Source organism: Bombyx mandarina, chromosome 22 (assembly GCF_030267445.1).
Source record: "Bombyx mandarina strain Sakado chromosome 22, ASM3026744v2".
Taxonomy (NCBI): domain Eukaryota; kingdom Metazoa; phylum Arthropoda; class Insecta; order Lepidoptera; family Bombycidae; genus Bombyx; species Bombyx mandarina.
In genome coordinates this window covers 15157173-15178937 of record NC_143228.1, presented here as the reverse complement: position 1 = coordinate 15178937, position 21765 = coordinate 15157173, and the positions used below count along the sequence as shown (strand labels likewise).

Below are 21765 nucleotides of genomic sequence, written 5' to 3'. Positions count from 1 at the left end.
ATTCCATGATAGCTGCACTAAATATTTATGGAAAATTAAATGAGTATGGTATTTCGTGTCGATAAATAATTCACGTGCTTTTGAAACTCTGACAGCTTTCGTGTCTATCAACAATTACATGATACACTTATAAATCATCCATTATGTTATTATGAACGAAATGAAAAATATATCAGTAAAAGCCATAATGAGTTTAAAACCAGAAAATTAAATATATAAAATGTACCAAAACCATTTGCTTTTGACTGGAACAACACGTATGGTTAAACATGAGTGCCATTACCACTTTGATGACATGAGGTCGATGTCTCAATGCTAACGCATAGCGACGGCACGACCAAGTATTCTAAGTAAGATGGCAGTAACTACCCGTTACTAAGGGATGCATTATGCCCCATTATACCATAATATTGTGGAATCTTACCCATTAGGCTAAGGTCATTCATTTGATAATTCACAATGTGACTATTGTTTTAACACTGCACCTTATTACTCCTCTTTGAATCGATAATCCTCAATGCTAAGGCTCGTGGTCTCTCTGAATTACTCTCTTTTAGACTATTTTTCGCCAGCTCTGTCTATCCTCGGCCGCGTGGGTAGCATCGCATACTGAGGTGTTGAGGGGTTGTTACTATCGTCCGTTATATATTTATTGGGATTGCCCATGTCGACAAGGAATAGAAAGGTTACAAATAAACTATTCCCTACCATTTAATCTCGTTCGCAAAAGTACATTGCGCTCCAGTAATACCATAGATCATTTATTCATCTTATGTCCACACCTAAAATAAATCCGCATTTCATAACTCGTTTTACGTCAACCCTAACATTACGTATTATTAATAGTCTGAAGTGAAACGAAGGTGTTCCGCCAAAGCAACACGGCAATGCTTTCAAGCGATCGGTCACCGGGACCCCGCCAATGAAAAGTAGCCACTTAAGTCGTCAAACGCCAATCCAATGCGCGCCTACTACGGGGGTTATAGTTCACTGCACGGTCTCAAAGATTAAATACTCGATGTAGATGTATCGGAGACGTTGAAACTTAATGATTTAACTAGATGATGACCGAGCTTTGCTCGGCTTTTTTTTTTTATAACGCCATTTTATTGTGTCTTTAAAGCAGTAAAAATAGTATTATTATTCGCCAATAGATGTCGGGAAGAATCATAAAGTTGAGTATCGATAAAGTTGATTATTGAAAACACGAATAAAACAACATTTTCTGAAAATAAATCGTAGCTAGATCGATCTAACGCCCCCGAAATCCCCTGTATACTAAATTTTATGAAAATCGTTGGAGCCGTTTCCGTTTTTCAGATTTTATATATATATAGGTACAATAATTGCTCGTTTAAAGGTATAAGATGTATTTTGTTTTTCTATATTAATGCCACTGGTGTTGTTAGAGCCGCCGGTATTATAGACTTCTTATATGAGGCAAAATGAGCAGGACTACATGACCAGTGTTCTTAGTGCGACTTTTTTAACGTTCTCGATAGCGTTAGCGAGTTAACTCAAATTTGTATAGAGTTAGAACGTTTGCCTATGTTTGCCGCTAGGGGCGCTGTGCCAACTGTTAACTTTTACGCTATCGAGAACGTTAAAAAGCTCGCACTAAGCACACTTATGAGATTCACGACAATTATCACTTCGAAACACAATTTAATTTATATTTTCCTTTAAATTATATAACTTCTTCTCGGCAAAATAGGTGGAATGGAACCTACCCGTGCGGATAATTGTGTAAATTAATAAATTTGGAAATGTTATTTTTATTACACAAAGGTGGTGTGGTATAAAATATTTGTGGAACTTCAACAGTAAGTTTACTAAGCACTTGTGTTACCTACATCGAAGTGCAAAGCTTCGTTTAATTACCGCCTACAATTGGGCTTACGATGACAATAGCTTGCATGAAGCGTGCGTTAATGAAGAAAACATATGAGGCCTTCTTTCCGTATAAAAGTACATATCTTCTGAAACCCGTAAAGCGTGTTTATGATCACCTAGAATAATCTACTGGAATACGTTTGCTAGATTTCACATTCTACTTCTAACATATTTTGAAGTGACTTAGCGACTTATATTTTAAATATGAGTGTGAGTACTGCTCATCAACAAATAATGATAATCAGGGAATCAAGTAACACAGGATCATCTAGACCCTAACTAGGAGTCCCTGTGCGTGACCAAGTACCGAAATGCATACTTACGTACGCTTTTTTTTAAATAAATACATGTTTTCAAATTTAACATGCAGACAATAAGCACACAAACCTGTTCATCATACGAATGCTTTCCCGACGTGGGAATCGAACACGTGACCTTTGGCATAGCAGTCAGGGCGCTAACTACTGCACCGCTGAGTTATTCAGTAGTAGCAAATCCACATATTCTCTTTCGGGAAATTCATTAACGTCACGAAACCCAATGTAGGTATTTGTTTAATTAACATTGCTTTGAAAAGTTTGGCACATACAAGTCTCTGAATGGAATGAATTCATTCTATATGATAGTCCATCCAACATTGATTCAACATCGTTTTGGCTGTGTAGTCTCGGCCATAAGAGTACCACCATAACTGTTTCAATGGATTTCTTAAGAGGTGACCCATGAAAATTTTGATCATCCCATCAGTAATGCCATCGCCAATTGGTAGCAACTGACGGTATAACGTATAGTAAGCCCGCACGGTTGGGTACCATCATTCTATGTAATTCTGTCGCGAAGCAATGGGATAGCCGTTGTACAATCCAACCGAGGTTTCGCAATTATGTCTCAAGGTGGATAAAATTACACTTCGTTTTAATCACACGAAACTTGGATCTGTTGTTCGCCAATGCTGCCTTGCGGAGGAAATGATATAAACTAATTAGAAAATGCTGAAAAGTTGTCTTCTTCCGCCGATATGGTTATTTGGTCTCCGAGCTGAGGTGCTCGATGAAGTTGATGAAATGATGATTAATTAATATATTTAAAAAAGAAATGATAGGTTGGGGAAAAAGTATTTTCGTATTATAGTATGTATGAACTTGTAATAAAATCTCTTTGGCTATAACTATTTGTATCTGGCTGAATTTAAATCATTTAACGTTAAATTTTAAAGAAGATAATTCCAAATTCAAATTAGGAAAATGTGTGATTTTTATTTATTTTGCGTACTGTCAAGATGAGTGAATCTAATGAAGGAAATCGATAAATTTTAAAATTTTACTAAAAAAAACCCGACAATTTTAAAAAGTTATCGAACAAAATGTTATCTATATACTTTAGTTAAATGTAAATAAACTATATTAAAAAATGTTGTGAATTTTCGTAAAAAATGCGAAGAAGCTTTTCCCCAACCGTATACAATTTCTAAGCCAAGTTAAAATTTTGTGTACTCAGGTTCCTCTAGCCATGAATTCGTTATGTAGTCACTAATATTATTATATCTCATGCAAATATATGTATGTGTATAATGTAATATTCATATTAATTTACATGTATATTACATTAAGTAATCACTAATATTTCACTAAAATCTCCTCCCAAATAACATAACATACCATCGGAACAATGCTAACAACATCACAACTAACAAACTCACCTAACCAAAAGTTTATGCATTAACATAATTCTCAAATACAATTCATAGCTCGGTCCACCGAAACATGATTCTGTTTGTATATTAATTATGATAACAAGAACTTTCACGATCGCATTTAAGCACGTGGGTCATCTGGTATACTATAAAAAAAGGAAATTTCTAGAAAAAAGATATATATTAACGAACCACGCTTAAAGGTAACAACACACAACATAATTTTTTTTAGTGTCCAAGGACTACTTCAATCGCTAACTTTTCTGATTAACAACACTAGATGATGACCGAGCTTTGCTCGTTTTTTTTTTTTGATAACGCCATCTTGGTTATTTGCCCTCAATTAAGAAAAATAGTATTATTATTTGCCAATAGATGTCGGGAAGAGTTGATTATTAAAAACACGAATAAAACAACATTTTCTGAAAATAAATCGTAGCTAGATCGATTTATCGCCCCCGAAATCCCTTGTATACTAAATTTTATGAAAATCGTTGAAGCAGTTTTCGAGATTCAGATTATATATATATTAATATACAAGAATTGCTCGTTTAAAGGTATAAGATAAAAAATCGCTAGTTTTCGATACTTTCATAAGAGTTTATCTCATTACCTAGTCAGGTCATAAGTATTGTCACACAGTAAAAACTTTTCTTTTAGAATGCTGGCCACAAAAAAGTTTATTGAATTCGAATTTTGAATTGTTCATGAAAATAAAAATAGTATACATTTAGAATTTTACTCATTTTTAAATATGGAGTGGACGCTTAAAGAAGACCGTGTTGCAGTTATTGCGTTGCATCGTTGCGGTTACGCGCCAATTCAAATTTTTAACATACTGAAAAATTTTAATATAACCAAAAGTTTCGTTTATCGTACCATCAAACGATACAATGAAGACTCTAGTGTAGATGAGAGGTCAAGAAGTGGTCGCCCTCGGTCTGTTAGGACTCCAGCAGTAATAAAAGCTGTGAAGGCGCGAATTCAAAGAAATCCCAAACGTAAGCAGAAACTGTTGGCCCTTCAGATGGGGTTAAGCAGAACCACGGTGAAAAGGGTCATAAATGAAGACTTAGGGCTTCGGCCATATCGAAGAAAAACAGGACATCGTTTGAATGCTCGTCTAATGGATCTGAGACTGAAGAGATGCCGCGCTTTGTTGAAGCGGTACGCGGGAAAAAAAAATCGGGAAATTCTTTTTTCGGATGAAAAAATTTTTACCGTAGAAGAGAGCTACAACAAACAAAATGATAAGGTGTACGCACACAGTAGTGAAGAAGCGACAACCGTATTCCGCGTGTCCAACGAGGTCATTTTCCATCCTCGCTCATGGTATGGTTGGGAGTTTCTTATTAGGGCTTAACAGAGGTACATTTTTGTGAGAAAGGTGTGACAACGAATGCAGTTGTGTATCAAAATACAGTCCTGACGAACCTTGTGGAACCTGTTTCTCATACCATGTTCAATAACAGGCACTGGGTATTCCAACAAGATCCGGCGCCAGCTCATAGAGCGAAGAGCACACAAGACTGGCTGGCGGCGCGTGAAATCGACTTCATCCGGCACGAAGACTGGCCCTCCTCCAGTCCAGATTTGAATCCGTTAGATTACAAGATATGGCAACACTTGGAGGAAAAGGCGTGCTCAAAGCCTCATCCCAATTTGGAGTCACTCAAGACATCCTTGATTAAGGCAGCCGCCGATATTGACATGGACCTCGTTCGTGCTGCGATAGACGACTGGCCGCGCAGATTGAAGGCCTGTATTCAAAATCACGGAGATCATTTTGAATAAACTTTAGTGTCATAAGAATCTATGTTTTGTTAAGTTCATTTTGGTATATGAATGGTTACATAATGAATAAACTTGTTTCAATTATTTTACATTAAACATGTGACAGAATTTATGACCTGACTAGGTATTATTCGATATAGACGCTCATAAATTTCTGACAAACACTGTTAAAGTTAATATTTTGTTTGACCTCGGTAAAATTAAATTAAATTAAATTAAATTAAAAGACTTACTGTTGGTAGGACCGCTTTAATCCGCGCTTGTAGGTACCACCACCCTGCTTATTTCTGCCGTGAAGCAGTAATGCGTTTCGGTTTGAAGGGTGGAGCAGCCGTTGTAACTATACTGAGACCTTAGAACTTATATCTCAAGGTGGGAGGCGCATTTACGTTGTAGATGTCTATGGGCTCCAGTAACCACTTAACACCAGGTGGGCTATGAGCTCGTCCACCTACCTAAGCAATAAAAAATAAAAATAAAACAAGTAAAACTTCATTGAAATGTCCCCTCTATTAATATTTTCATCTACACATTATTAATCTAATATGAAAGTTATATAAAGAGTAATCTCGGGGAATATTGCCCACAATTATCTACCCGTCGAAAATGAGACGACTATCCTAGACCTAATTTCCAAATAAGTGTGTGAACGAAAAATGAAGCCGTTTTTTCTCATGCTGTTCTTGCTGTTGACAGATGCTGATTGTTTTTTTGATATAAAAGAAATAATCTCGGATAAAATGACGAAATTACCGAAAGATTTCAATGTAGCTATAAAAGATATAGCCGAAAGCTTACCTTCTAAAGAAATGACTGTGGTGAGAGGGAATTCGACAAATATTAGGTGAGTTTCCACAAAATATCACTGTGGCCTGATTAATTATTAAACATTAAAATTAAAATTAATAAAAAAGTGCGCGTGCAACTTGGTGCACGTGAATGAAGTGAAACTTCTTTTTCGATGTGTAGTATTGCGGTTTTCTTCATTTTTCATTCTTAAATCTGATTGCTCTTGTAATAGGGAATGCTGTGTAAAAGGAATGCAACATCTTCAATATTTATATTATATATTTTTTAAATTATAAAGAGAAAAATAAATATATATATTTTTTTAAATACTTAATTAAAATATTGGACGCTAATCGTTACTAACGCTCGCGCTGGCCTGTAACAGATATACTACCCGCATGTGTTCGAGTGCCACGCATTCACTCGCTCTGTCTCTTTCTATTCCATGGTACCGTTAAACGTTTAACGCAACCTTGTTAGAAGTCGCATTAGTAGTTTCACTTCAATTATAACAACAATTGAACACAAATCACACACGGTCATTCGGCCTCAAATTCGTATTCCCGGTGCTATGGGTACCGGATACTGACATACATACTTATATACGTTTAAATATACACAAATATAGATAACAAACACCCTTACAAAGAGTAACTAATCTGTTCATTACACGAATGTCTGCCCGATGCGGGAATCGAACCCAAGACCCTGGGCACATCAGTCAGAATCGCTAACTACTGCACCACGGAGTCAGTCAATATAATAGATGATAGATATAGATCTATACTAATATTATAAAGAGGAAAGATTTGTTTGTTTGTTTGTTTCGAATAGGCTCCGAAACTACTGGACCGATTTGAAAAATTCTTTTTCCATTAAAAGCCGACATTGTCCCTGATGAACATAGGCTACTTTTTTAATTTTTTTTTTAATAATTTTTTTTTTGTTTCATGTGTGTTTTAATGTTTCCGAAGCGAAGCGAGGGCGGGTCGCTAGTAATAGATGATTTTGAAGTCATCGTGGCCTAAAGGATAAGACGTCCGGTGCATTCGTGTTGAGCGATTCACCGGTGTTCGAATCCCGCAGGCGGGTACCAATTTTTCTAATGAAATACGTACTCAACAAATGTTCTCGATTGACTTCCACGGTGAAGGAATAACGTCGTGTTATAAAATTTAAAACCAGCAAAATTATAATTTGCGTAATTACTGATGATAGGACCTCTTGTGAGTCCGCGCGGGTAGGTACCAACCACCACCCTGCCTATTTCTGCCGTGAAGCAGTAATGCGTTTCGGTTTGAAGGGTGCGGCAGCCGTTGTAGATGTCTATGGGCTCAAGTAACCACTTAACACCAGGTGAGCTGTGAGCTCTTCCAACCATCTAAGCAATAAAAAATGCCATGAGCTAATAGTGTGGTGTTTGGATGGTTTTATGAACTAACATGGTCGGGTTTTTTTCGCTGCAAAGTAATCATACATTTTTGACGTGACAACGTCTTATAATTCGATGCAGGTGGCTGCACGCACGAAAAAACATGCGGCGTTACCTCGCTCTGAGGCGTTCATGTTTTCGTCAAGTATGAAGTTCAGTGAAAGCTTCTTCCATTTGACTCCATACAGAAGAGGGCCGTTCGGATTGTCGATAATCCTATTCTCACGGTTCGTTTGGAACCTCTAGGTCTGCGGAGTGACTTCGGTTCCCTCTGTATTCTGTACCGTATGTTCCATGGGGAGTGCTCTGAGGAATTGTTCGAAATGATACCGACATCTCGTTTTTACCATCGCACCGCCCGCCACCGGAGTAGAGTTCATCCATACAACCTGGAGCCACAACGTTCATCCACAGTGCGTTTCCAGAGATCTTTTTTGCCACGTACCATCCGGCTATGGAATGAGCTCCCCTCTACGGTGTTTCCCGAGCGCTATGACCTGTCCTTCTTCAAACAAGACTTGTGGAGAGTATTAAACGGTAGGCAGCGGCTTGGCTCTGCTCCTGGCATTGCTGACGTCCATGAGCGACGGTAACCGCTCATGAACGTCCCACCATCAGGTGGGCCGTATGCTTGTCTGCCTATACGGCAATAAAAAAATTAAAAAAGTGAATGTGGTGTCAATTGTTTATAGCAATGATAATTGCGATAATTGAAAAATGAAACCACTCCATCAGTATTTTCTTATGACGTTGTCACGTTCAACTATCGTCAGTAAACCGACTTTACAGGCAACCGATTTCTTTTCCGTTGGGCAAGATTCTCTAGTAATAGAGAGTTCAAAAACCAATTTCTCTAGTAGAGTTTCAGTGACCCCTCTAAACCAGAAACATCATCTGTTGTATTTCGATGACAACAAGAACCAGGACCCTGAACTCATCGCGACGTCAATAAAAATCATTTATTTAGATAACATTATCCTTTCCAGATCCCAAGATATATTTGAGTTACTACGTTTGCTCTGCCAACATAACATTCAGGTTGTTAACCTTGATATAGCGGCTATGGAAAATAAGGAAATGGTATGAATAGTACGCATATCTAATATTTAAAATAAAATTTAACCTTAATAAAGCTACTTTTACGGATTAATTTCGAAAATACGTGGGAAAACGCGATATACTATGTACTAGCGGTCCCCCGGTAGTCGAATTTCGGCTACAATTAATTGAAATTATAAGTTATAAAGCCTATTATTATACTTCTTATAATCACAGATATCGTCAAGGACAAACAATATTAATCTATTCTCAATTTGACCACAAACTTGGAACAATAATTAAATTTTGACAATGAACGAAGAGTATATATGCGTGTATGTGTCAAATACATGGTGGTGTGTGTCATGTTTCTTTTATTGATTTAATGTACTATTTAGGCATAATTCATGAAAAAATTAGCATTCTTCACTCCTTCTCTACATTCTTTATACTTATAAAGGGAAATTTCATACTCCTCCGTCTGCGGAATTTTCGTAAAAAGAGGTACAAAGTTTCTGCTTCAGGTATTAATATATAGATAAACAGTAAAATAACTTTTAATTATGTTTATCATTTTATTTTACATATATTTGGTAGATTTGCTGACATTGACCAAGCTGTTTGCCATCTATTTATTTATAATTTATTTTTATGAAAATGCTGTCTTCATTGTATCAAATAAACAGTATCTTCAGAGACCATTTTAGCGCATGACATCCCGCTCTGGAATGAACTCCCATCCATTCTAGAGCCAGAGCACTATGACCAAATCTTTTGCTCGTGTAGTTTAACTGTTATTCAGAAGGTCACTATAGGTTCTAGTCTTTTTCTTTTTTTTTTTTTTTCGGGTAGAGGGCCGAACCTCCTACGAGGTCCCCGCGCAAAAGGGGCGCGCGGGGTATGTGAGACTCAACGATCTGCATGGTGTTGTGAGCAGACCGCGGGCCCAAGGATTTTAGAGCCCACCCACTAAACGACTCCTCTGCACTCTTACACCCGACGTCCGATCCCCTCCGAGGTCAGAACCCGGATGAGGTAGGGGGGCTACCGCGGTCAACACTACAACCAGACGGCGCGGCTCACCCCAAGGACGCCCAGCCGACGGAGCCTTCGAGGCGAATCGAAGGCTCTAAAACGTCAGCCGTCTCGGTACGGCAGCCCGTCGGGCCGCCCAGACGGTGCCGCTGGTGTCCCGGAATACCCCGCTGGACCAGAACCAGCCTGCCGGGTCGGGACGCGATACACCGTCGACCGGTCGCTCTATTCACTCCACGGCAGCGCGCTAGAGTGCTGGTAGCGCGCCGCGCGGCCTCACCCCCTCAGGTCGCCCCTTGACCTTCACCGGGGGGAGGCCGCCACCTACAGGGGCCGGGACGTACGGGCGTATTCCCGCCTCCGGCCCCCGGCTCGACGGCGACGGATCGGTGCGGAAAGGGAAGAGCTCTCCCTCTCTCGCTCCGCCGCCTCCTTCTGCGAGATGGTGGACTCGCAGAAGTCGAGCATCGCCTTCCAGGACGCGTCGCTGCCGAGCATCGTAGCCACGACGCGCGGCAGCGAGAGGTCCTCTCCAATGACCGCGACGAGGGCGGCGCGTTGCTCGTCGAATCCAGAGCAACGCGCCAGCGTGTGTTCCGCTGTATCTTCCTCGTCGCGGTCCGCGCAGTGGTGGCACTGCGCCGTCGGTTCCCTTCCGGCTATCTTGTGCAAGTACCGGCCGAAACAACCATGGCCGGTAAGCATCTGCGTTAGCCGGAAGGTGAGGCATCCGCGGTCGCGGCCCACCCAGTCCGCGAGAACCGGGCGGACCGCCTCGACGGTACGGAGGCCGGCCGACGGGTCCGCCAAGCGGCGAGACCACGCCTCCAGCACGGACCGCCGAGATTGGAGCCTCCGCGCTCGAACTACTCCTTCGCCGGGGCGCCCTTCCCCCCTAGAGCGGAGGTCGCTACGCCACCGGTAATCGGCAGCGAGCGCCTCCGCCTCCAGGTCCCAGGGTGGCGCCCCGGCGAGCAAGCACGCCGCCTCGAAGGAGACGGTGCGGTATCCTCGGATCGCCCTGACCGCGATCGCGCGCTGCGGACGTCGCAGCGCGGCGACGTTCTGGCGGGTCAGGGCGTGGCACCATACGGGCGCGCCGTATAGTGCCATCGACCGCACCACCCCCATGTAGAGGCGGCGCGCCACCTGATCGGGACCCCCGACGTTTGGAAGGAGCCGGCTCAAAGAGCCGGCCGTTGCCATCAGCCGAGGGCCCAACTTCTCAAAGTGAGCGCGGAAGTTCCACCGACCGTCCAGTTCGAGGCCGAGGTACCGAAGACCGGTCACCCCGACCCCGACGCGGACGCCTCCGATCACGAGGTGGGCACCCACAGGCGGCGCTCGTCCCGGCCCGTGAAACATCAGGGCCTGGGTTTTGTCGAGCGCCACCTCGAGCCCCAACCGTCGGATCCTAGTGACGACGTGTGCCACGCCTGCGCACGCCAGACGGGCAGACTCCCGGTAGTCCCTCCCCGGAGCCACGACCAACGTGTCGTCGGCGTAACAGATTACGCTCAGCCCGGGGAGGGGTCCCCGAATGACGCCCCGCAGGACCCAGTAGTAGCCGATGTTCCACAGCAGGGGGCCCAGGACGGACCCCTGCGGAACACCGCGCTCGACGGGGAAGCGGTACATCGCCCCACCGTGTCCGATGCACTGGATCGACCTGCCCTCGAGATAGGAGCCGACCAGTCGGCGGAGGTATGCGGGGACGCCGTGATACTCCAGCGCCCCCGCGATCACCGACCAGGGCAGGGTGTTGAAGGCGTTCCTTACATCTAAGGATAACGCCATCGCCACCCCGCCCCGGGATACGGCTTCATCGGAGAGGGCCCGCACGCGCAGAATTGCGTCGATAGTCGAGCGGCCCTCTCTGAAGCCGTATTGCTCCGCCGAAAGATCGGGACCCGTCTCGGTCAGGTGCCGGACGATGCGGGCCGCGACGATCCTCTCGAGCATCTTGCCCGCTTCGTCCAGCAACACGATGGGGCGATAGCCCGCGGGTGAGTCCGCGGGGCGCCCGTCCTTCCGCAGAAGGACCAGTCTGCCCGTCTTCCATTTCGACGGGAACCGTCCCGACTCGAGGCACGCTTCAAAAAGCCCCCCGAGCCGGTCCCCTAGGGCCTCGAAGGCCAAGCTCCAGACCCGGCCGTGAACGCCGTCAGGGCCAGGGGCCGTGTCCTTCGCTCTCATTTTGGACACGGCCGCATGGATCTCCGCCCCCGTGATAGGGGGAGGGGGCTCCTCGGCAGCGGGAACGCTGGGGCGACGTGGAGGCGTGCCCCACGTGGCGTCCATCTGGGGGGGCTCAAAGTCCCCCCCCGCTGCCGGCGGGAAGAGTGCCGCAACAATTTCCCGCAGCTGCCGAGGCTGGAGCCGCTCGGTCACCGGGAGCGCCCACGGTTGCAGTTTCCTGCGAACCATCTTGTATGGGCGCCCCCAGGGATCTTCGTCGAGCGACTCCAGGAGAGTCTTCATGCTCTGCTTCTTGGCCTCGCTGATGGCCAGCTGCAGCGCCGTCTGCTTTTGACGACAGTCAGCGTGCAGCTGGGCCGCCGTCTCCGCGAACGCAGCGTCGCGACGACGGCGGCGGCGGTGGCGTGCGCTCCGGCGGCGCGCCCTCACGCACTCCTCTCGGAGTCTTGCGATCTCGGGCGACCACCAGAACGCACCCCCACGTGGTGCTCGGGGGCCGACCCGGGGCATGGCGGCATCACAAATGTTTGCCATGCTGCTCCGGAACCAGTCGACCTCCGCATCCACGTCCGCGAGCCGCGCGGGTTTTGGCGCCCACGCAGCAACAGCGGCCGCCTCCATCAGCAACTCCTTGTTCATCCGTTTCAAGGCCCACCTGGGGAACGAACGGGGCGCACCTTGCGGGAGCTCCTCCTCGCCGCGGGCGCCCGCGGCTGACGACGATGACAAGGAGGAGGCGGAGAGCTCGAATCGGACGTATCTGTGGTCCGAGAGCGTCTCCGCCCCCTCGAGTACGCGCCAGCCGCGGGTGCGGCGCACGGCGGACGGGGACGCGAACGTCACGTCCACGTGAGATTCCCCGTTCCACCGCACGCAAGTCGCGACCGTGCCTCTGTTTAGGAGACAGAGGCCGGTCGCGATCGCCCACTCCGAAAGGGCCTCGCCTCGCGCATCCGTGCGGGGGGAACCCCAAGCCGTGCACTTGGCATTGAAGTCCCCCGCGACGATGACAGGGCGGGACCCGAGGCGGTGTAAAAGCGCCTCGAGCCCGCCCAGAAACCGCTCGAACTCGGCGAGGCTCCTGTTCGGAGAAAAGTACGCCCCGATCACAACGGTCCCGTCGATCCTAGCCGCGACGTACCCGGGTCCCCTGGCCACCATTTCCAAGGGGGGTAACGCCGCGGACTGTCTCAACACAATGGCCACGGAGCCGTCGACGTCCCCCATCCAGCAGTCCTGGTCGGTGGGGACGAAGTACGGCTCCGCAGCGACAGCGACGTCGATTGACCACTCCGCCATGGTGTGGACGAGGAGATCCTGTGCCCTGGCGGAGTGGTTCAAATTACTTTGAAGGAAGCGATGGACACAACCCATTACGGGGCTACGTCCATCGCTCCCTCGTCTGTCCCGCCCTGCGGCTCGACAACAGCCGCGGCGGGAACTGACTCGCCGGCTGCCCTTGTTGCAGCCGGCTTCTTTTTCTTTCCGCCCCTCCTCGTTTTTGTAGAGGAGGGGGTGGACTTGCAGGCCGGGCCCCCGGCCCGGTGGTCGGCCTTCCTTTTAGCCGCGTCGCACAAGACGCAGTGCGGCGCGGCTGCGGTGCAGGAGGCTGCCTTGTGCCCCGGTTGGCCGCAGCGGAAGCACAGGTTGCTGCGGTCCACTGTCGAGGGGCACTTGGCGAGGCCGTGGCCGGTGCCGAAGCACCGAAGACAGCGCCACGGCCTGCTCTCCTGCAGTTGCACGTGGGCCACAACCCAGCCCACGCGCAGCCATCCTGGGCTATCTGAAGGCCAACCCTGTGGAGGGGTGGCCAGGAGGTTCGCCGTTGCGATGGGGCAACGCGCCCACGCCGTCCGGGTACCGGAGTAGGTTGCCCGGAGCTCCCCGACTTTGACGTCGGCGAGGGCGCAGTTGCCCTGCGACGCGATGGCCGCGGCGACCTCCTCCTTCGTGGCGCACTCGTCGAGGCCCGTAATCTTCACCTCCGCCATTTTTACGGGCCGCGCGATGCGCACCACCTCGGGGTCCGGCAGGATCTCCCTCAGCCGGGCCGCCAATTTTTCGGCCGCGGCGTTGGTGTTCGGGCCGGGGCACTCTACCAGGCGGGCCCCGTTGGCCGTCTGCCGGACCTTCAGGCCACCCTCCACGCCGAGGGCGTCCACATTCACGCCACCGCGCGCCCGGGTCATCACCTCGTGATAGGTGATGCCCTTTTCTTTTGCGGCCGGCAGCAGCTCTACGACCACTGCAGCAGACCGCGGGGCGCGCGGCCTTCTTCGTCCAGTTCGACCCCTCGGCTCCGCTCGACCCTGTTGGCGGGGAGCGGTGGCCGCAGGGGCGGGCTTGGGGCGCGGCGCGGCAGGCGCCGCTACCTTTTTGGGCCCTCGCCGCACTACCGTCGTCCAGGCCTCATCCATGTTGGCCGGGGCGGGGGGCAGTGGGCGGGGCTGGGGGGTCAGTGCCGGTTTGGCGGCGTTGACGCCTCCCTTCTTCTTTGTCCGGCTCCTGCCGGGCCCTGCCTTCACAGGCTGGGGCGGAGCAGGAGCGGACGCCGGTTTTCTTGCAGGGGCCGTGGGTGCCGGCACCCCCGCAGCCGCGGGTATAGGTGCAGCCGCAGTGGGAGCTCGCGCGGGTGTCGCTTTCTTCCCGCTGTATGTCTTTACAGCGGGGCGCCGGCACAGGCGCACTGCCTTTCGCCTCATGGGCGAGGGGCGGCCGCGCACGCTCCACCTTCGAGCTGCGCGCCTCCTGTATAAGGAGCTGCCGCCTCAACTCTTCGGCCTCGCTGAGGCCTTCCACTTCGGGCGGAGGAGGGACAGGGGCCGAGCTGCGTTGCCGCTCGATGAGGTCGGCAACCATCGTTCGCAACTCGGCCATGTCCACTTTAAGTTGCCCATTCTCCGACTGAAGATGCGCATTCTCAGTCGACACTTGCTCAAGGCGGGCGTGCAGTAGGGCCACTTCCTGCCGCAAACCCGCCGTCTCGGCGTTTGTGGTGCGGTCCACGACGTCCTGCAACCTTTCCTCTAGTGTGGCGGCCGCCGATTTCATTGCCGACACTTCGGAGCCCTTGAGGCCTGCAGTTGATTTGGCCGCTATGGTCGTAACTATTTCTCCGACTATTTGACAAGATCGGAGGGGGTCAGAGGGACCCACCAACGTCAGGGACCGCTGAAGGCGCTCGATCTCTCCGATTTTGTTTTTTTTATTTTTTGTCTCACTGCAGGCGGCCCTGGACTGCGCCGAGGAGGCAGCGTCCAGTCCGCAAGACGACGGCTTGTCAAAATCAAATCCTGTGGCGGGCGACGCCGCAGCAGTCGCCGGCCCTTCCGCCAACGCCATATATTTGGCACTGGCAGGCTCGCCCTCCGAGGAATCGGACGGAGCGGAGGACGCCGGCTGTCGAGCCGACTTCCGCTTCCGCCGAGTCCGCTGCCGAACACAATCGGCAAACAGCGCCGGTGTCTCCCTCCCACTGGACACGTCGCCCCTCACGGAGCTTCGCGCCGAGTGTAGTGAGATGAGGCTGTCGCACCTCTCCAGCAGCACGGTGGGGACTCTGTCCCTTACGCGACCCGTGTTGTCGCCCCCTTCGTCGTGGCAGTGTTTGCCCCCCCCAGAAACGGTGGGGCAGCGTGCGGCCGATCGCTCGACCGCACGGAGGGATTCTCCCCCCGCGGAGCGGGAGGTACCCTCCTGGGGTAATAAATTTTTAACAGGTGCCATTTTTTTCATGTTTCCTTTTTGATTAACCAGGGGTCGGTCCCCTGGGGTCTGGTTGGTACCCTCGGGACTGGACTCCCTCCAGCCATTCATCCCATCGCCGGGCACCAGAGCTTAGGATTGGGGCATTTTTTAAAGAGGTTTACGTCCTCGCGGCCCCGTGCCTCGCGGCAGCGGCCCCCGTCCCCCACGCGGTGAGGATTACGGGTTGGCCGGCGGCCCGCCGAGTGCAACGAGCAACACGACAGACCACCGCCCGACGCTCAAAAGAGCAACAACCACGAAGCCACGCCGGTATACCGGTACCCCCCTCTGGAGGGCGTGCCCCTGTAGCCGAAGCCGGGGACATGGCGACCAGCGGCCGGAAGATGCATAAGCAACGCCGGCTCACTACTCCATCAAAAGGCAGGCCAAAAGTGGCCCACCATCTCCCATGGGTTACGTCCGAAACGGGTCGGACGTGACCCAAAAACAAAAAAAGGGGAAGAAGGGGGAAGAGAGAGGGAGCCTGAGCGTCTCCAGGAGGAACACCCTTCAGCGAGTGAAGGGCGTGGAGAGCCCGCAACTCCCCCTGCTGGTTTTGGTCCGCGTCATCCGATCTCTTTCGTTGCAAAGCCTAACTAGGCTACCCTACACCTACACCTAACCTACCTCCCTAACACCTAAGAATCCTTGCAACGAAAAAGATCGGACGATACCCCTGGGAGTGGGACTGTTCCCAGAGGATCCCGTTATCCGCCACCTACGGACGCGCCCGGTGGAAGTCCAGCAAAACTCCCCCACAGACGGAGCCCCCGGCCACGCAGAGTGCGCGCCGGGGGGCCCGCCCAGGTCCCTCGGGACTATAGGTTCTAGTCTGCATTATCCTTTTTTTTCGGTTAGGGGGCCGAACCTCCTACGAGGTCCCCGCGCAAAAGGGGCGCGCGGGGTATGTGAGACTCAACGATCTGCATGGTGTTGTGAGCAGCACCACATTTATGAAATGACCTTTTTTTATGATTGAAGTATTACTGGTGGCCCGGAGGCCTTTCCAGTTTCACCAGGACAGATGGACGAACAAGGCTCAGCCAGGAGGGGCGGGATTTGCTAACAGCTGCCCGAGGGCCTTCGAAGAAGACTTAACAACTCAAGAGTAGTTGCTTCGCGAATTAATCTACTACTGAATCAGAATTGCGAGAAACTCGGCGGGCTGATGCATGGGTTAGGTTGCACGTCGAACTCTTTGCCGAGTTCGATGAGTACGGTTACCGGGATCCCTAAGCCTGCTCGTAGTGTTAGAGCTGAAGGTATCTAAAGCAAGAGTTATTGGATCTGATGAATCCGTAACGGCCATGACAGTGACTTGCTCTTGAATTACTCCCCTATGAGGATTCGAGGAGTAGTTATCGTTGCCGCCGCTAACTACTCCCGAAATCCTGATCACGCATGAAATGACCTATATACTACTTACTAAAGTTTGTTTCTTTCGATGTTGTTGTCGCCGAAAGAGCTAGAATTCCGCAAATGGTCAATGCGACGACAACTAGATATCTCGTATCTATAATAAATACTACAATGCGTTCGCCGGCAAGCAAGCTGAAGTGGCAGTGGGCTGGCCATATATGCAGTAGGACTGACGATCGCTGGAGCAGACGGGTTCTCGAGTGGAGACTGCGCAGCGGAAGACGTAACGTGGGACGCCCCCTGGCTAGGTGGTGCTATGACCTCCGAACGGTGGCCGGCAAAAAGTGGATGAGGAGAGCCGCAGACCGGGCTCAGTGGTGTGGATTGGCAGAGGCCTATGTCTAGCAGTGGACGACTGTAGGCTGTTGATGATGATGATGATGATGATGTCCGCCGGTTCGTTATTTTATGTTTCAACGGATTTACAAAGGGGCTTATAGTTTATAGATCAGAGTGACGGAAACAACTGTCCATCCCGGGAAAATGCAACGTGTTTCATTCTTTTCAAATAAGCACCAGTGAAATCGCAGGACATGTGCCGTGTGCGACATACATAAATAAATCAAATAATATTTATGAACATCTGTGATATTATAACCGCCGAGGTCAGGAAGACGTGGGGAAGCATATTGCATCGAGTGATCAACATTTCCAACCAATGAAAAGACTCCAACCAAAGAAAGAAGATGATATTATTTGTAGACATTTACAGATGTTTTACTGGTGGTAGGACGGTAGGATGGTAGTCCGCACGGGTAGGTACCACCACCCTGCCTATTTCTGCCGTGAAGCAGTGATGCGTTTCGGTTTGAAGGGTGGAGTAGCCGTTGTAACTATACTTGAGACCTTAGAACTTATATCTCAAGGTGGGTGGCGCATTTACGTTTTACATGTCTATGGGCTCCAGTAACCACTTAACAACAGGTGGGCTGTGAGCTCGTCCACCCATCTAAGCAATAAATAAATAAATAAAATTTTCACAACTTATATTTTAATTTTTTCGCACAGGATCTTAGCATCGCCTTTACCAAGTAGAAAGTATTTTTCGTAACTGTATATTATTAATGTAATTCCTTTTTTCAGTATTACGGGTACCTGAAAAAAGCTTTAGACGTCTCGGACGAAAGCACTAACTTAATTTTGTGCGAACCGTATGAATGTGAGAACTTGCTTCTTGAGGTAATTGGTTTGTTATTAAATTATATTACTGCTTACATAAATAGTAAAACTTTGGCGGATAAATAAGATGCCTATTGAAACGAATAAAGGTGCTTTATGTAGAACAGTGAATGACACCACCACCACCACACAGCATCTTGAGTTCTCATCAGTCACATTATTCGTCTTTTCTCATCGAAGTCAAATATTACAGCTATATCTGTCTCAAAGCAGAATATTTCAGTCTCGAGAATGAGATAGCTGTTATTTATTTATTTGGGAAATCAACAGTACAATACAAACATATGATATTAAAAAAAATTGCTAAAACAATAATCAAACATTTTCCACCATCAAAATCATATATAAGTAGAAAGTGAACAAAGGTAGAAAAAAAAGATGATAAATTTAGAAATTTAAGTTTACACACAAAACAAAAGGAACACACATATTAATATGTACATGAACTTACACTATAAAACTAAGTAATACTCATGTATGTAATACATTTGAAACTTTGACTTCACGTGATAAGGTTTGTGGCGACATATACGGTAGGCAGCAGCTTGGTACGGTAGGCAGCGGCTTGGCTCTGCCCCTGGCATTGCTGATGCCCATGAGCAACTGTAACTACTCACCATTAGATCCACCACCGCCCAACACCACTCACCACCGTATGTATACTTATCTGCCTACAAGGGCAAAAAAAAAAAAAAAAACCTTTCGTTATGTCTCTGGATTCGGGTACTCACCAAACTCCAAGTATAGCAATATAACAAAAAAGTAGACCTACTTCCTAGACTCTACCTCAACTATAGTCAAAAACTATCAATCGTTCTAAGTAAATTAAATTAATTAAATTAAATAAAATTATTTATCATAGAGGAAAGAAAATTTTCGTTAAGGCGATAGTTTTAAACATTTTTTGTTCAGTTTAAAAAGTCATACTGCAATATTTAAATTATGCTAATTTCAAATTTTAAATAACACTGGAATCTGTTTAGTTCAATTCAAACAGTATCCATTGAGAGTTTCAAATCGATTTGTTGCAAACTCATTCCTCTTTCTTTGCCTTATAAATAACTCGGTTGGTTCTTGCAATCTTACGAAATTGTTCAATACTCTCGGAATAAATAACAGTAAAAAAAGAAATCTCATTTTCTCTATATGTTTATCTGGAAACCAAGTAAATAATGCAAAAGTTATTTACATAAGTATAGAAAAAAGTTGTTTTTAGATGCGACTTTCCTCGCGTAAATATAGTTTTTTTTTTATTTTGTGGATGAAAGATTTTTTTTTATGTATACATTTTTTTTGTAACAATTTAAATGATTTTCATTGAAGGTCAATGCGCTATTGAAACCGCAACCTTGTATTTCAAAATGGGAGATAACATTCAACTTGTGATTTGTATGAGTCCCGGTACTAAAAACATTTGAATTTTACTTTTTTAGTTGAGGGAGAACAACTTGATTCATCGAACGATACTTTACATATTTTTCTGGCCATACGGATCGGTTAGCGACAGATTCCTGAACTCGATGGTGGAAGCAATGAGAGTGGCCGTCATCACAAATCCCAGGGAGAGCGTGTAAGATTACATTCTGTTTTTCTTTAGGAGCATTGTTTAAAATTTTTGGCGGTTGACGATCTTACGTCTCACCTGGTGCTAAATCCTTGCCGTCGTCAATGTACCTCAGCTATATCAATAGCATGGTCAAGCTGTTTTCCACTGCGAAGGGCTTTTTTAAATACGGTTTAAAAATGAATACGTTAGGCGATTCACACATTGGCGACGCGACCAGGCGAGGAGGCGGGGGCCAGTTTTTTTTTAATTTTTAAACCTAAGCTGATAGCCTTGAGAGGCTATTTCAGCGTAACCGTGGCTAGTAGATAAGCTCACGGGGCTCAAACCTGACGACGATGCTAACACGAACCCTAGCAAGAGCCGTGCTTCGCAGAATCTACCACCGGGTCGGAAACGCGACCCACTGAGAAGATCCGGCGAGAAACTCGGTGGGCTGTGTCTGAGAGTTGATGGGTGGCAGTAGATTCCGCGCGTGGCAACGAAGCTAATCTGCCTCTTCGAGCATATTTTACCGCACCTCCGCACCTGATCGCTTTGTACGCGGTCCAAATTAAAGGTTACTTTCCATTTGGTCGTCGTAGTGTTAGTTATTTTACAATGGGCAATACTGAACTCATCCAAGACGTTCAATTTCGTATATAAATCTACCCGCGGACGTACTCCCGCGCGCTGCGCGATTTCGGTGTATTGGACCTGGCGCGTTTTCTATGCTAATTGATGTACTTGCATAGTTGCATACAATATTAAAGTCTGCCACTCCGCGCCAAGCGACGGAGCGCGGAGCAGTGTCTGAATCGCCTTATAGATCTCAAGGCATATCGCAAAAGAATAAAATAAATAATAAGATCTTAATTTGCTTTTGCAAAATGTAGTATTTTATTTATTTCTGTAACCCACTCAAAGAGAATGATTTTTAAACGTAGACGTAAGCGTACCTTGAATAGTTCTGTCCAACAATTCATTCTATTTGAATTATTTCTGTGATCGTTGCCAATTCTACACGTGAAAGAAAAGATACAGTAAGTACTAATATTATTATTTTTTTTAATTGTATTTAAAATTAGCAACGGGCCAATTCTAGTACTACATATTTATATATACGCCTTCAAAGTTAGCATAAATATGCTAACAGAATTCGCCTCTATGTTTTTTTTACTACAGTACACTGTGTACAGAAAAATATATATATATATGTCGTAGGCGGCGGGGCCAGGGATGGCTAAGCGGTAGTTTCGTCATCACTCGTATTCGATTGAACTCAGTTTAGTCAATAAAACCTTTCAATAATAATTAGTGAAACTCAACACACAACTTTCACAATGACAGGATAAACCGACAGTTTCGTTGCACATACCGACAGACCGACTGACTGACTGACTGACTGAAACGGACGGAATCACTGTCTAACACGAATGCCACGACTCTGTCCACGTACTGCCATTTTATAACTGTGGCGTTACGGAGTCTACCCTTCATTTTGTGATATTTATCAAAACAACATTTCATCATTTAAAATAATAATCAAAACCACCGTCTTAATATTACTAAAAGTCGTCAACCACGACACGGCCATTCTGTCACTTTGACGTTTGTGTATCGTTGATATTCCGAACTATTGACCCGGATGCGACACGGCCATCCTGTGTTACACACGTCCTCGTGTGTTAATCTGAAACAAAAGCCAATACCGCACAGTATCATTCACGCTCGGCCATATCTGACCACTCTACTAAAGTAAAAGTAGTGATTTACTACTGCTGCAAGTTCTCCCCGTACAATTCATGTACACAGTAACTAAGTCATCCCTGTGACTACAAGTGTTCAATGATAGTCATCCCTGTGACTACAAGTGTTCAATGATAGTCATCCCTGTGACTACAAGTGTTCAATGATAGTCATCCCTGTGACTACAAGTGTTCAATGATAGTCATCCCTGTGACTACAAGTGTTCAATGATAGTCATCCCTGTGACTATCAAGT

At 47.1% G+C, this 21765-nt stretch overlaps 1 protein-coding gene across 1 annotated transcript in view; it reads left to right on the top strand.

The window, feature by feature from the left end:
* Window positions 1–5672: 5672 nt before the first annotated feature.
* Ir40a (Ionotropic receptor 40a) overlaps window positions 5673–21765 on the top strand; it is a 48164-nt gene continuing 32071 nt past the window's right edge. The window contains exons 1-4 of the mRNA XM_089736687.1: window positions 5673–6224; window positions 8588–8681; window positions 18123–18218; window positions 19652–19788. Coding sequence (XP_089592813.1) covers window positions 6037–6224; window positions 8588–8681; window positions 18123–18218; window positions 19652–19788 — 515 coding nt within the window. The 5' untranslated portion in view covers window positions 5673–6036. The remainder of the gene's footprint in view (window positions 6225–8587; window positions 8682–18122; window positions 18219–19651; window positions 19789–21765) is intronic.